General features: G+C 39.0%; 2 protein-coding genes across 2 annotated transcripts; both read left to right on the top strand.

The window, feature by feature from the left end:
- Positions 1-335: 335 nt before the first annotated feature.
- Positions 336-4,401, top strand: LOC125236026 (cytochrome P450 6B2-like). The gene is made up of 3 exons (XM_048142710.1): positions 336-1,560; positions 1,956-2,209; positions 4,104-4,401. The coding sequence occupies exons 1-3, from the start codon at positions 452-454 to the stop codon at positions 4,280-4,282; spliced, it is 1,542 nt and encodes a 513-aa protein (XP_047998667.1). The 5' UTR covers positions 336-451; the 3' UTR covers positions 4,283-4,401.
- Positions 4,402-6,667: 2,266 nt separating this feature from the next.
- Positions 6,668-9,539, top strand: LOC125235775 (cytochrome P450 6B2-like). Its single transcript, XM_048142361.1, has 3 exons — positions 6,668-8,368; positions 8,749-9,002; positions 9,213-9,539. The coding sequence occupies exons 1-3, from the start codon at positions 7,257-7,259 to the stop codon at positions 9,389-9,391; spliced, it is 1,545 nt and encodes a 514-aa protein (XP_047998318.1). The 5' UTR covers positions 6,668-7,256; the 3' UTR covers positions 9,392-9,539.
- Positions 9,540-15,251: the final 5,712 nt, after the last annotated feature.

The raw sequence follows: 15,251 nt of genomic DNA, 5'->3' as shown, positions 1-15,251 counted from the left end.
TTCATGGAAATATTAAAAAACCGAAATCAGGGATACAAAAGTGGGGGGAAAGAGGGGAAACATTGACACCTCGGCGTGTTTCTACTTCCATATTTTCTTATAAACCTATAAGCTATGTACATGCCAAGTTTCATGCTTTCTGCCAGACGGGACTGTACTCTCATACTAATTAGCCGTTTTCGCCCCGCACATATTCATATATATATATATATTCGAAAACCACTATTGCTTGTATGTCGTGTGCGATCTCCCTAAGACATGACACTACAGTATAATCAACGTTCCTGTCTCATTGATAATGAGACTGTTGTTAATTAAATTACTAATTATACACATTAACATATATCAGTCGTTACGATGAGCTGTTTTAAACCGTAATTGTCTGACATACCCAGTGATCGCTGTGCCACTGTAGCCTAAAGTAACTATAACATTTGAGTTATTAGTGAATATGGTGATTTTTGTGATAGTGCTAGTTCTACTAATCCTAATTTACTGCTACGGAACAAGGACTTTCAGTTACTGGTCTAAACGTGGTATAAAACACGACCCACCCATTCCCTTACTTGGCACGTCCAAGCGGCAACTCTTTTGGCAACTCAGTCATGCTGAAATCTACCATGAGATGTACTGTAAGTACCCCCAGGAACGATACGTCGGATATTACTTAACTACTACGCCGCTTCTTATCTTAAGAGACCCAGAGTTAGTAAAGAGGATTTTATCGTCCGACTTCAGCTATTTCTACTCAAGATCAGTGCATCCGCTAGATGATAGGCCAGAACTGTTGTTAAATAACCTGTTTTCGTGCGAGGGAGACTTATGGAAATTCCTCCGGCAGAGAATGACACTTGCTTTTTCTTCGGCGAAATTAAAAGCCATGTTTCCTCTGATCATTTCTAGAGCCGAGAAGTTACAGCTACTTGCGGCTGATGCAGCTTCTAGAGGTTCAGAAGTAGACGTACTAGAGCTCATGGCACGTTATACCACTGATTTTATTGGTGCTTGTGGGTTTGGTCTGGACACAGAAGCCCTAAACGATGACAACTCAATATTCAGACGGATCGGATATCGCATCTTCCATAACACGACCCGCGATTCCATAGTGATGTTTTGTAAATTTATGATGCCCAGCGTGTTCAAGGGTTTACACTTCTTCTCCCAGTTTGTGGAGAAAAATATGATGGATCTTGTAAAAAGTATAATGGTTCAGAGAGAGTACAAACCATCAGGTAGAAATGATTTTATAGATTTGCTTTTGGAAGCGAAAGCGAAAGGGAAGACCATCGGAAACTCTTTATCCGAGGCTGTTTCTGGAACTCCGGGATCTGGGGAGCTGGAGTTGGATGATGAGTTGATGGTAGCACAAGTATTTGTATTTTTTGGCGCCGGGTTCGAGACGTCAGCAAATTCTTCCAGTTACATGTTGCATGAGTTAGCCCATCATCCTGAGTACCAACAGAAATGTCAGGAGGAAATTGACGAGGTACTCGCTCGATATGAAAACAAATTGTCCTATGACGCAATTAAAGAAATGAATTATCTTGCTATGTGTTACAGGTGAATATTTATTTAACATGCTTGCCTTGATTTTACTCAGCACCCCACGGTTTTTATCTATCTACTCGTACAGCATGGTTCAAATTTTGTTCCGTTTATATGTAACGGAAGGTTTACCATGGAAGGCTAGCCTCAAAGTATCCAAAAGGTACCTTGGCACCAAGCTGAGTGGAAAATTAGAAACATTTTCAGTGACGTTTAAATGAAATTATTGTGACATGTTTTTGTAATTTTTATTATTTAAGCGTCCTGATTAAAGTTTTTTTCTATTCTACTCTAAAAAAGCAATACCATCTTAGGAATATCGGAGAAACATTTCTCCAATATAAAATTATAATACTTAGTACAGCTTTTTCGTGTTGATAAGATTTGACATGGTCTTTATTTTGTTGTAGTGAAACGCTCCGTGTCTTTCCTCCAGTTGGCTACCGGATGCGTAAATGCACAAAACCTTACATCATCCCAGGAACAGATATTACCTTGGACCCAGGAGTAAAGGTGGTGATACCAACGAAATCATTTCACAACGATCCACAGTACTGGGAAGAGCCGGAACTATTTATTCCAGAAAGATTCCATGCGGATAACGTCGGGAAAATCAACAAAAATGTATATTTGCCGTTCGGAGATGGACCAAGGAATTGTATAGGTGAGCGTTTGGTAATTGCGCATCCTTTGTGCTAATTTTGATAAATATCTGTAGCCAAAATAAATATAACAAGTCGACGCCAAAATACAAGACTTGAAACGTGTTTCGCTTCTACACGAAGCATCTTCAAGAGATGGTGATGTTGACTCAGGTGCCGGATTTCAGCGCGTTACCTATTATTTTCATATTAACAAAGTAATCTTCTTGATATTGATTATCATGGGTCTGTATACTACATCTCACGATAAAAGTGATAACGTAATCCTTTATACACTAAATCTTCTAACGCTTCAATTATTTTATCTAGATACGTTTTATCCCTTTATTACAAATAGGTAGGTACCTCAGCTATTAACTCAAATTCATAGATGAAGACAAACTAGACATGTAGCACATTTATGAGTTAATCCTAAACCACCTAATCCATAACTTACTAATCCATACTAATATTATAAATGGGAAAGTGTGTGTCTGTTTGTTTGTCCGTCCTTCACGGCAAAACGGAGTGACGAATTGTCGTGTTTTTTTAAGTGGCGATGGAGATAGTTGTGGAGAGTGACATAGGCTACTTTTTCTCTTTCTAACGCGAGCGAAGCCGCGGGAAAAAGCTAGTTATAACATAAATAACTTACTTCTGTACTGCAATTCAATCAATTTCATTTGTCAACCAATCTTTCCCTACCTGTGGCTGATAGTCGTAGGTTCGTATCCCAGTAGGGGCATTTATTTGTTGGCACCTATTAGTTGTCTGAGCACCTACCTACCCTACACTGGCCTGCTTGTCAGTTTATGTGAGAATGTCCCTATAATATTTATTAACCACAAATCTCTCAAAAGAAGGTGGTTCTCCATTCTTCTGTATTTTTTTTTTGATGTTTGTTCCTCGATATCGTTTTTGGACCGATTTTAATTTTTTTTTTGATTGAATGTATATGCATACAAATTGGTCCCATTTTTCTCAGAACCCAGTTCTGATGATGGGATCCTGGAGAAATCGAGGGAACTCAAATCTGAAAGGCATAAATATGGCGATTTTTGTGTTTTTAAAGGAACAGCATGCATTTACGTACGGTACAGTGACATTTGATGCAGTGGAACTGCACCAAATGTCACTGTACCAACTGATGGTCAGAACGGAACTCCTCAAATCTGAACGGCACGCTTATAGTGACTTTGGTATTTTTATAAGAACGGCATGCACTTACGTCCAGAATAGTGACATTTGGTGCAGTGGACCTGCAGATGATGGTCAGAACCGAACTCCTCAAATCTGAACGGCACTCTCATAGTGACTTTGGTATTTTTATAAGAACAGCATGCATTTAAGTTCAGAACAGTATCATTTATTTAGTTAAAATATTTGTTAAGCATATTGACTTTTCAAGTAAAATTTTGTCAAGCTTCGATTTCTTATAATCGGATTCATGAGGAATTGAGGAAACTCCTCAAACCTTAACGGTATACGTATATTGATTTTTGTTGCCATCAAAATAATTAAAGCATTAAAAGCAATTTAAAAAAATACCTACACATTTCTACATAATTGTGTTTATTTATTTTTATTTATTTAAACTTTATTGCACAGTAAAAATATACAGTTACAAAAGGCGAACTTAATGCTACATGGCGTTCTCTACCAGTCAACCTTTAGGCCAAACAGAGAAGACCAAAAAAAGGTGCGGGATATGTAAAAAACACTAAAGACTTGAACTACGACTTGGACTACGTTATAAAAAAAAATAGGGACTTATATAAATATATTTACCTATTTAAGACACTAATAACTATAATAAATACATATATTAATATATATAACATAATCCAACATTCGCAAGTAGCTTTCACCAGAACCCCAAAGGCGGCGGTTTTTTTTTTAATTATTTGTACTTCACAGGAGAACGTCTCGGGGTGATGCAATCCCTGGCTGGACTGGCTGCGCTGCTCAGCCAATTCTCCGTAGCCCCGGGAAGGAACACAGTTCGCCACCCGCCTCTCGATCCAGCCGTTTTCCTTGTACAAAGCGTGCTAGGCGGTTTACCACTAGTACTTACACCTAGGAAGAAAAATATGTGATGTAGGTATAATTTCCGCAAATGTTCAATGGACTTAAAAAGGACATTAATTTCTGTTAAATTAAAGTGCAGCCAAATACGGAATGTCAATTTCCCATTTGATAAACGCCATCAAAAGTATTGAATCTAGTTTTTTTTTTATATTTGTGGCTGTGGCCAAGGTTTACTGTGATGATATTTTTTGTTTTTGCAACATCATGAAAATAATTGTGAAAATATGGTTAACGTAATTTTTTATGTCAAAAAAAGCATTTCGTATTTCAGTAAACTTTAAGCGTTGCACATATCTACAAAGCTAACTTCCCGTCGGCTCAGTGAACGAGAAAATTCTTTTCGCCTTTCACGATCAGGGGCCCGTTTCTCGAAAGGTACAAGCCTTGTATTACAAGTGCGCGAACTGTCAAATCGTATGGGTTGTCATGGAAACACACTTGTAATACAAGGATTGTACCTTTCGAGAAACGGGCCCCTGCTGGATCTTACGATTTGCCACCGACATACACATAACCTACATATAGTACAGTCTGCATAAACATGTCGGCAATGAACAACGCTTCAGAAGTGCCTATCATTAACCGCTAAATAAAAAGAGATTTGCGTCTATACCCAAAAAAACATTAATATTTCTGACCGCAAACAGTATACAGATATATCTATATTTAGAAAAGTTATTCAGGATCTGGCCCCGTAGCCGAATGGCATTTCTGCGACGCGAAACGCCACCGAAACGCCGCAGAAACATGCAATGTAAACCGAAGATCTGGCTCTGTCGCTCCAATACGCAAGAGCGATAGAGATAGATAGCTACGAAAGAGATATATTATCGTGCGCGTTTCGTGAGCGTTGGTGCATAAAAGTCGCCGAACAAATGTTGATCAGTCTAAGGAGAATAAATAGCCTAGAGTTCAATTCTTCGCCTTTGTTACAGGCCCCACTCTGTATACTACATACTGTGATCATAGAGATTAAATTTTCGTGAGCCATGTTCAAATATATGGAAACTTTCGTGAGTCCTGTTCAAATATACGGAAACTTTCGTGAGTCACGTTCAAATATATTATACGGTATATCGCGTTTGTCGACATGTTTCGAGTCATATGGAGATCCATCATCAGGCACGAGTGCTCGCGGCGCCTAGACTCCGTGCGCGAAACATGTCGCCAAACGGGATATTTAAACCTGGGTACATTCTTATATTTACAAGCTTTTAATTTACTTTCACCTGTCCCATTGTTTTTCAGTAATCAAATATTGCAAGACAAATTTGATCCACTTCCCGGTTTCCAATTGAGCTGAAATTTTGCACACATATATAAATCACGTGACGATGCAACATTATGGTATCATGGAACTGTGTGCGTAGCCAAATGCACAAACGCTCACGATAATATCTCTTTCGTGGCAATCTATCTCTATCGCTCTTGCGTATTGGCGCGACAGAGCCAGACTGCCTTTCTGTGGCGTTTCGATTTCGTTTAGCAGAAATGCCATTCGGCTACCGAACCCTATCTGATGATGGAGCAGAAAGGTGGCCATAGGAACTGTAATAAAAGGTCGTATCCCCATCGAGTAAGGGGTTTCTAGAAACGTCTAGGAGAGCTATTGAAGAGTCCTAGTGGACCAGTACAGCGGCAGCGTGGAAGAGGTATCACTGCACGAATCGGCGCGGAGTTTGGTCGGAGCATAAAATAAAAACGGATTCATGTATTATTATAATAAATCAAGTATTTACTAGTCAGGATTATTAAGATAAATATTAATATAAATTAATTTCGCGCACATAAGAAGCTTTCGAAAGGTTACGTTTAGAGAGAGAGATAGAATGATCGGATACAGATACAGAGGTGTTAAGTGACACAAGCGGTCACTGTGATGTGCAACGTTTTTGTTATCTGCTTTATTTGTTAACAAGAGCAGTAGTTGAAAGAAAAGGACAGTCGGCGATAAAAGCTTGTGCCAAAAATGAATATTTTGCGAAAAAACTTATTTAAATATGCTGACCATACACGTATCTGTGAAGGAAGTGACTGTCCGCTATGGTTTTAACGCACGTGCCACTCGTGCCAGTCACATTTAGCGCGAAATGTTTAGGACGTGCGGGGCATCAATGAGGGCGTGACGGAAACGTGACAGCACTCATGACAGCACTCATATTTAGGAAAGAGCTCATATAACCTGGCAACCTTCAAATCAAGAGTGAACAGGCATCTTCTGGGCGAGCTCACTCCATCGTAGGCCACGTCTTTGCCTTTGGCTAGTCTGTGGTCAAGAGTAAGCCCATTTATAATTTAAAAAAAAAGAAGATTATGCCTCTATTATACTTATCTAAATAATTATATACAAGAAGAAACTGACTGACATATGTCAGTGGACCAGCGGTTTCGGCTGTGCGTTGATATCAACGCACAGCCGAAACCGCTGCGCTGGTCCAATTCCAAATTTGGCACGTAGGTTCCTTTATCTTCTTTATTCTTTAAATTTTCCTCCGAAGGGGGTGAAATGGGGGACCAAAGTTTGAGAAAACAAGATTATTTTGATTATTTTATTCGAAACTTCAAAGGGAATACCCGTAGACCCCTAAACATATCTATAGGTATGATTTTAGTACGCGGGCGAAAGCGAGGGCAAAAGCTAGTATATCCATATCTTACATCGTTTTCATCCTGTAACTACAATCCACATGCATTTTGAATAACACAGAATTTTGTCCTGTGAACACTTGAAATACAAAGATTTTGAAATTAAGGATAAGGTAATTATCTAATAAAATATTATAGTTAGGCATAGTATAAGGTTGTAAATCAATAAAGTGCTTATCAGAATTATTAGTTCAAATTGTTTTACTAAGCCACGAGATTAAATATATCATGTATATATATACGCGGTAAGCTCTGTTCAATAAATTAGAAGAATTTCAGCAGTGTCTAATACGCCACGGTTGACGGATTTAATTCTTCATAAAATATATCGTGAATATGGTATTGTTTATAGCAGTGGTTGTTCTTTTAATATTAATATACTACTATGGAACTCGAAACTACACTTATTGGTCTAAGCGAGGAATCAAGCACGATAGGCCCATCCCATATCTTGGCACGGCCAAACGACAGCTCTTTTTTCAAACCAGTCACTTTGAAATCTTTGAAGAGATGTACTGGAAATACCCGCAAGAAAAATACGTCGGGTACTACTATGGGACCACACCGCTTATCATCCTGAGAGATCCAGAATTAGTTAGGCGGTTTTTAGCAACAGATTTCAGCCACTTCTACTCAAGATCAATGTTTCCCCTACATGGTAAGCCGGAGCCAATAATGAATAACCTGTTCTCTTGCGAGGGAAATTTGTGGAGATTTCTTCGACAGAAAATGACACACGCATTTTCATCTGCAAAATTAAGAGCCATGTATCCTCTTATTATTTCTAGAACAGATAAATTACGGCAGCTTGCTACCGAAGCTTCCTTGAAAGGTACAGAAGTAGATGTTCTAGAACTTATGGCGCGTTATACAACCGATTTTATAGGATCTTGTGGCTTCGGACTCGATCCAGAAGCTTTAAACGACGAAAATTCGATGTTTAGACGTGTGGGACATCGCATATTCCACACCACCACTCGTGATGCGGTTGTGATGTTCTGTAAAATAATGATGCCCGGTTTATTCAAGAACTTTCATTACTTCCCCGAGTTTGTGGAGAAGAATATGCTTGAACTTGTACAAGGCATAATTGCTCAGAGGGGTCATAAGTCATCAGGTAGAAACGATTTCATAGATTTGCTTCTGGAAGCGAAAGAAAGAGGAGATAGTTCGGGGTACACTTCATTTGAGACAAATCTCAGTGAAACTCCACGTCTAGAGGATCTGGAGTTGACTGAGGAGCTGATGGCTGCCCAAGTTTTCGTGTTTTTTGGCGCGGGGTTCGAGACGTCTTCGAATTCATCCAGCTACATGCTACATGAGTTAGCACATCATCCTGAATACCAAAAGAAGTGTCAAGAGGAAATTGATGAAGTGCTCGCGCGATATGACAATAAATTGTGTTATGATGCTATCAACGAAATGAAGTTCCTGGCTATGTGTTACAGGTAAATATGTTATGATTACCTCACCACACACTTATTGTAAACATACCTTTTGATGGAACTGAATTAACGTGAGGTTCTTTATTTTTATTTCTTTGATGATAATACTATAGTCTAGTGTGTATGCCATCAACTAGATGTTATTCGTATCTAATAGAGGTTTTATCTATGACATCATTCACTAAAAAATGTAAGTAACAGTAACAGCTTACTCCTCAATAGTCAATATTTTTTTTGGTCCGGTGTCGAAATCTCAATTTTTTCTGCAATTTCTGACTTGTGCCCATATCAAAACTTACTCATTATACCCATCCTGTATCTAATTTAATGAATAAATAGTGTAACTAATTAAATTTTAATGAAATCATACCAAACTATTTCAGCGAAACGCTCCGAATTTTCCCAGCTGCTGGTTTACTGATACGTAAATGTGATAAACCCTACGTAATCCCTGGCACTGACATACCCCTGGACCCTGGAGTAAAGGTGGTGGTACCTGTCAGGGCCTTACACAGAGATCCTTTATACTGGGAGGACCCTGACGAATTTCGTCCGGACAGATTTCATACGGATAACATGGCTAAAATCAATAACAATATATATTTGCCGTATGGAGATGGACCTAGGAGATGTATAGGTAAGTGTCTCTGAATTAATATAAAAAAGTCACATACGAGATTCAACGAGCTTTATGAAAATTCATCCAAAATGTTTTGTAATGTGTGTGTTTGTAATGTATTTCTTTTTTGGCCTCAAAAATGCGTGGATAAAATGATACGTTTTCCTCATAATACACCGTGTATTACATCAATTTAAGTTTACCCTACACGGTAATTATACTTCGCAGGAGAGCGTCTCGGCATCATGCAATCCCTGGCCGGCCTGGCCGCGGTGCTCAGCGAATTCTCCGTGGCCCCTGGAAAGAGCACCGTGCGGCATCCACCCCTGGACCCATCCGTGTTTCTGGTGCAAAGCGTGATTGGCGGCTTACCGCTTATATTGCACCCTAGAAAGAAGAACTTGTGATATGTATTCAATTGGATCAAAGTGATATGCAAACAATTCGACCAAAACTAATTTAGGCTTCCATTATCATTCAGTCAAAAATGTTTCATTTAGAAAAGTAGGCTTGTGTCGTTCACGAACTATGAACTGTTAGGAATAAAATCCCATCAATGACCGAAATGAACTGAATCTTTCCGTGCTCTGGGAATCGGTCTTTGCTCATTTAGTTCAGTATAGGATCGGCGAGCGCGAGCGGTTTGGATCGAGAACGAGTGTGTGACTGTGCCGACCGAGAGCGAGAGCTACTTAGCAGAGCAACAAAAAAAGTCAAGTTTTCATATTGAACTTCGGTTACTTACAACCTTTCGGCCCGAAATGTTACTATCTGTGGACTATTCGTATCATTTTGACACTATTCGGTCCCATTCATTCTGATCTTTCCGACCACAGTGGTCGCTGGTCTGGCTGAACTAAATGAGCAAAAGACCCAAAAGAGCGAACTAGTTCGTGGGAGCGATTGAACGAGATCGGAGCGCTCCGATGAACGAACGAAACGGCACAAGCCTATAGAAAAGTCATAGTTAACCTTAATATAAATGTTAATATAAATGTTAATAACAACAAATAATAATACTTACTGAGTAATATTATATCTGGATATCGTGTTTATAAAGTGCATTTAGCATTCAAGGGGCGTGCTTGTGATATATATAGTTTGCACGTGTTCCGAAGTTATACAACCTTCCTTGGAATCAACAGAATCAACAGAACTTCACAAGCGGTTCTCTTACCTCAAAGAACCCTTGCAGCAGCAGCGCAGCACACAGCGGGCGGCCCAGTGTAACTAAACCTCCGCTCACCTTACTTATTTACTTACTTACTTGACTAACCAACAGTATAGCTAACCCCCCTTCCCCCTTTAAATATACCCCGTAAATTTGGCCTTGTGATCGTCTAGCGTGAATAAGTAGAACCCTTCGATGTGAACTGCGATAACCTAGATCCTTTAATGAGTATCAGCTGTATTTTTGACTAATATTTAAAATTTTATTTATTTATATTTTAAAGAAGAATAAAGGTTATTGTAGCATAATAATATAGTGTTATAGAAGAGTATTTTATCAGATTTAGGCCTAGAAAGTTATATGTGAGAAAATTAATGACCTAATGAAGAAAATTTTTAGAATAGAAGTTAGTGAGTGAAACATACATGAAATAAATATTAAAAAATATTTTGGTAATCATCCGCTACGCCTTATTAGTGGTCCCGGCTTGGGCAAGGGCTTGCGATACGGTATGGGACCCCTGACCTGATCAAACCACTTTAGTCATTTAGTCATTTATTTAATATTGCATTGTCATGTACATAATAAGGTGTTAGTTTACATTTGATTCCAGTTCATGACACCCTGTAAGGGCACACAATATATAACTTAATTTAGGTTATACATTACATCAATGATTAATTTAGGAATTTTAACAGTATGTTGTTTTAGAAAATCGCTGTATTAATTAATTGGTCAAGTTATTAATATAGATATTAATTTAATTTAATAAATGTCATTTTATAATAGTATGATTGTAGAAATATAAAAGATTATGAGTTAAAAGTCCTAAACCAATTCGATGTCACATTAAACAAGTGTATTATCTTTAAGGAATGATTCGACTGTGTAATAGCATTTTTCTAATAGTAGGCATTTCAGTTTAGAGTTGAACAATTTATCAGTGGGTTCGAATTTAATAGTATTGGGGAGTTTGTTAAAGATTTGAATACATTTATAGTGTGGTCCTTTTTTATACATAGCTAAGTTGGATTTAGGTATTAACAGCTTATTCCTATATTGACTTCTGGTTTTACAAGTATCTTCTTTTAATGGAAATAATTCTGTATGTTGCCTTACAAATTGTGCAGCCTCCATTATATATATTGAGGCTAGCGTCAACAGTTCCTGCTGTATAAAATGCGGTTGGCAACTGTTAGGGACGCGTATGTTCGCCAGGATTCGAATGCACTTTTATCAGGATCCTAAGCAAGTAAGCCTGAAGGGCTATCTATCTACGAACTAACCCCTTTTTTGTTTTGTTTCTTTTTCCCTAGCTAAACCCCCTTTTTCCCCAATACTGCTAATAGACCATAACTTCTCGATCTTTCTAATGTTTTATCGAAACACCGAGCAGTTGCTAACTTTTATAAGAACTAAGTCTACTAACTTTTCTAAGCTTTTGACTTTCCATCAGTGGACGGCGCTCGCATGCCACTGGGCCCTATAACAAACCTATGCTTTTTATTCCAAAGAATAGTTTGTTTCCCTAACCAACTTGATATAATTTACCTTGAAAAACTAATTAGCAACACCAAGTGTCCCGCAGTCACACCGAAAAATCAGAAATTGCTACCACAATTATTAATTTCACTCAAATAAATTAAGTAATAAGAGTTTTTATAAATTACCAGTTTACCACATATTTTAAGATAGTAAACACCACATTTAAAGTCCATTAAAACCATAATAGTAGTAGTTAAATTATTTCTCCACAATACACGTTGACCAATTATATTCCAAGACCAATCATAAAAGAACTCTACTTTCATAGAAATAGTGTGTGACTCTACCCTACTCCTATTGTTTTCCCTACTCTAACATATCTGAAACACAGACCCTCACTTACCATAGATCTTGTGTTCAGAATATGTACAAGTGTATCCCTACTAGAACTGTACAGTTCAGCCAGCGAAGCTGAGATAGGCAACCTATAGGCTTGTGTTCTGATCCCCCCCTCTGCTCTTGCCCGCGGGCTAGGGTAGCAGAGAGTAGATCGCCCTATCCGTGTATATACCCAGTATTCTAGGACACACCAGTACCAGCCACATGAGAGACCCAGCTGCGATCAACTTTACTTAGATGTGGATCGATCACAACCGAAATCCCCAGCGACCAACGCCAGCATGGACTAGAGCACCGAGTAAATAAATATAAATATATATAGGACCCCAGCCTCAAATACTGCCGACTTCAGTGAGCAAGGATTACTCCTAATGTCTTTCGTCAATCGTGAAAGTCCTCACTTCCATCTAACTTGGTTGGACTCTTTGAGACCGGTGAGAAAGTACGCTTTTGTAAATATAAAAAAGCGCCCAAGCCTCCACTTGGAACAAAAAGACCCCTAAACGCCTTATGTTTAACAGCCGCAAGGTATAAAGCGCTTAGCCGGACAACAGTCTGTCACAAACAATGATCTGGCTTATAACTTTCACAAAATAACCCCATAGAAAATTACTAAATTCAATTTTACTGACCAACTAAACAAACGAGTGAAGTTTCCTTTATGTGCTATAATCTAAGCTAAGTTTTGCAAGAATTACTCCCTACAAAACCAAACACAGACTTATCTCCAAGCACCAGCCATACATCGACCCAGTCTTTGTATTGCTTGACGGCACTCAAGAAACAAAGCACAGAAAACTTCACTATACACATTAATTTAAATGTAACACTACACTATAAATAGAACACTAAAATAACCCCACAACTGACGGTAAAGCAATTCCACCACAGGTCTAAGTTCAACTGTACGACAATATTGTCCCCGCACAATCAAACAGAGACACAATTTCAAAGTTTACAATCACTTAGAATAATTTCCAAGTAAAAACAAACAGAGAAATAATAGCAGAACAACTTCACTCACCAGTAACACACGAAAGCCAGAGACACTGTTAGTCTTATAGATATTTTAAGAATCCCGCGCGTCGGCTCGCTCCGACCCTTTTATAGTATCTATTAGAGACATAACAGAGACTGGGGACATAATGGAGACTGGAGACATACTGGAGACTTAACAGAGACATAACAGGGACATAATGGAGACTGGAGACATACTGGAGACTTAACAGAGACATAACAGGGACATAATGGAGACTGGAGACATAATGGAGACATAACAGAGACATACTGGAGACTGGAGACATAATGGAGACATAATGGAGACTGGAGACATAACGGAGACATAATGGAGACATACTGGAGACTGGAGACATAATGGAGACATAACAGAGACAAACTGGGGACTGGAGACCTAATGGAGACATACTGGAGACTGGAGACCTACTGGAGACATACTGGAGACATAATGGAGACATACTGGAGACTGGAGACCTACTGGAGACATACTGGAGACATAATGGAGACATACTGGAGACTGGAGACCTACTGGAGACATAATGGAGACTGGAGACATAATGGAGACATAACAGAGACAAACTGGGGACTGGAGACCTAATGGAGACATAATGGAGACATACTGGAGACTGGAGACCTACTGGAGACTTAACAGAGACATAACAGGGACATAATGGAGACTGGAGACATACTGGAGACTTAACAGAGACATAACAGGGACATAATGGAGACTGGAGACATAATGGAGACATAACAGAGACATACTGGAGACTGGAGACATAATGGAGACATAATGGAGACTGGAGACATAACGGAGACATAATGGAGACATACTGGAGACTGGAGACATAATGGAGACATAACAGAGACAAACTGGGGACTGGAGACCTAATGGAGACATACTGGAGACTGGAGACCTACTGGAGACATACTGGAGACATAATGGAGACATACTGGAGACTGGAGACCTACTGGAGACATACTGGAGACATAATGGAGACATACTGGAGACTGGAGACCTACTGGAGACATAATGGAGACTGGAGACATAATGGAGACATAACAGAGACAAACTGGGGACTGGAGACCTAATGGAGACATAATGGAGACATACTGGAGACTGGAGACCTACTGGAGACATACTGGAGACATAATGGAGACATACTGGAGACCTACTGGAGACATACTGGAGACATAATGGAGACATACTGGAGACTGGAGACCTACTGGAGACATAATGGAGACTGGAGATCTAATGGAGACATAACAGAGACATACTGGGGACTGGGGACATACCGGAGACATAACAGAGACATAATGGAGACTGGAGACCTACTGGGGACATAATGGAGACATAATGGAGACTGGAGACCTAATGGAGACATAATGGAGACATAATGGAGACTGGAGACCTAATGGAGACATAACAGAGACATACTGGGGACTGGGGACATACCGGAGACATAACAGAGACATAATGGAGACATAATGGAGACGTAATGGAGACTGGAGACCTACTGGGGACATAATGGAGACATAATGGAGACTGGAGACCTAATGGAGACATAATGGAGACTGGAGACTGCTTTGTTTACTAAGCCGTACACCCTATACATTTAACGTCCATGTTCTCTCAGCAAATAATCGTTTACCTATCAGTAGTAACACCTACATGATTGCACGTGTTTTAGAGAGAGACAGAGCTATTGATATTGATTCCTATCTGATCCAGTAGTGGAACATTCCGTAAATCGATAAATATTTTTACGTAAATATTATTTTGTGAAAGATTGTTTAAATCAATTTAGGGCCAGTTGCATCAACCACGTTTGACAGACACATCATCGTCACGCAGCAGACGTCTATGGAATTTCCCATACAATAAAATTTAACGAACGCTTTAACGATGACAGACTGTTTGATGCAACCGGCCCTTAGTAAGTAACTTCGCAATGAAAGATCACATTTGTTCCTAATTGTTACATTGAATGATATATTCAGAAAGTATAATAATCAATATCAGTGATTATTACCTCTCTGACTTGTAATTGGAACCAAGACGCAATATCGGAACGCCATTCGTTTGACAGATCAGATTGTTAGTGTCAACAATCCATCCATGTGAATATAGTTTGTAAATAAGCTTTTTTCCAATAAGTTGTGCATCGAATTATAGTGAATTCTATGAGTGAAGACGT

This window comes from Leguminivora glycinivorella, chromosome 18 (genome assembly GCF_023078275.1).
Source record: "Leguminivora glycinivorella isolate SPB_JAAS2020 chromosome 18, LegGlyc_1.1, whole genome shotgun sequence".
Taxonomy (NCBI): domain Eukaryota; kingdom Metazoa; phylum Arthropoda; class Insecta; order Lepidoptera; family Tortricidae; genus Leguminivora; species Leguminivora glycinivorella.
Note: the sequence above shows the minus strand (reverse complement) of the source record. Positions and strands in the feature narration are given on the sequence as shown.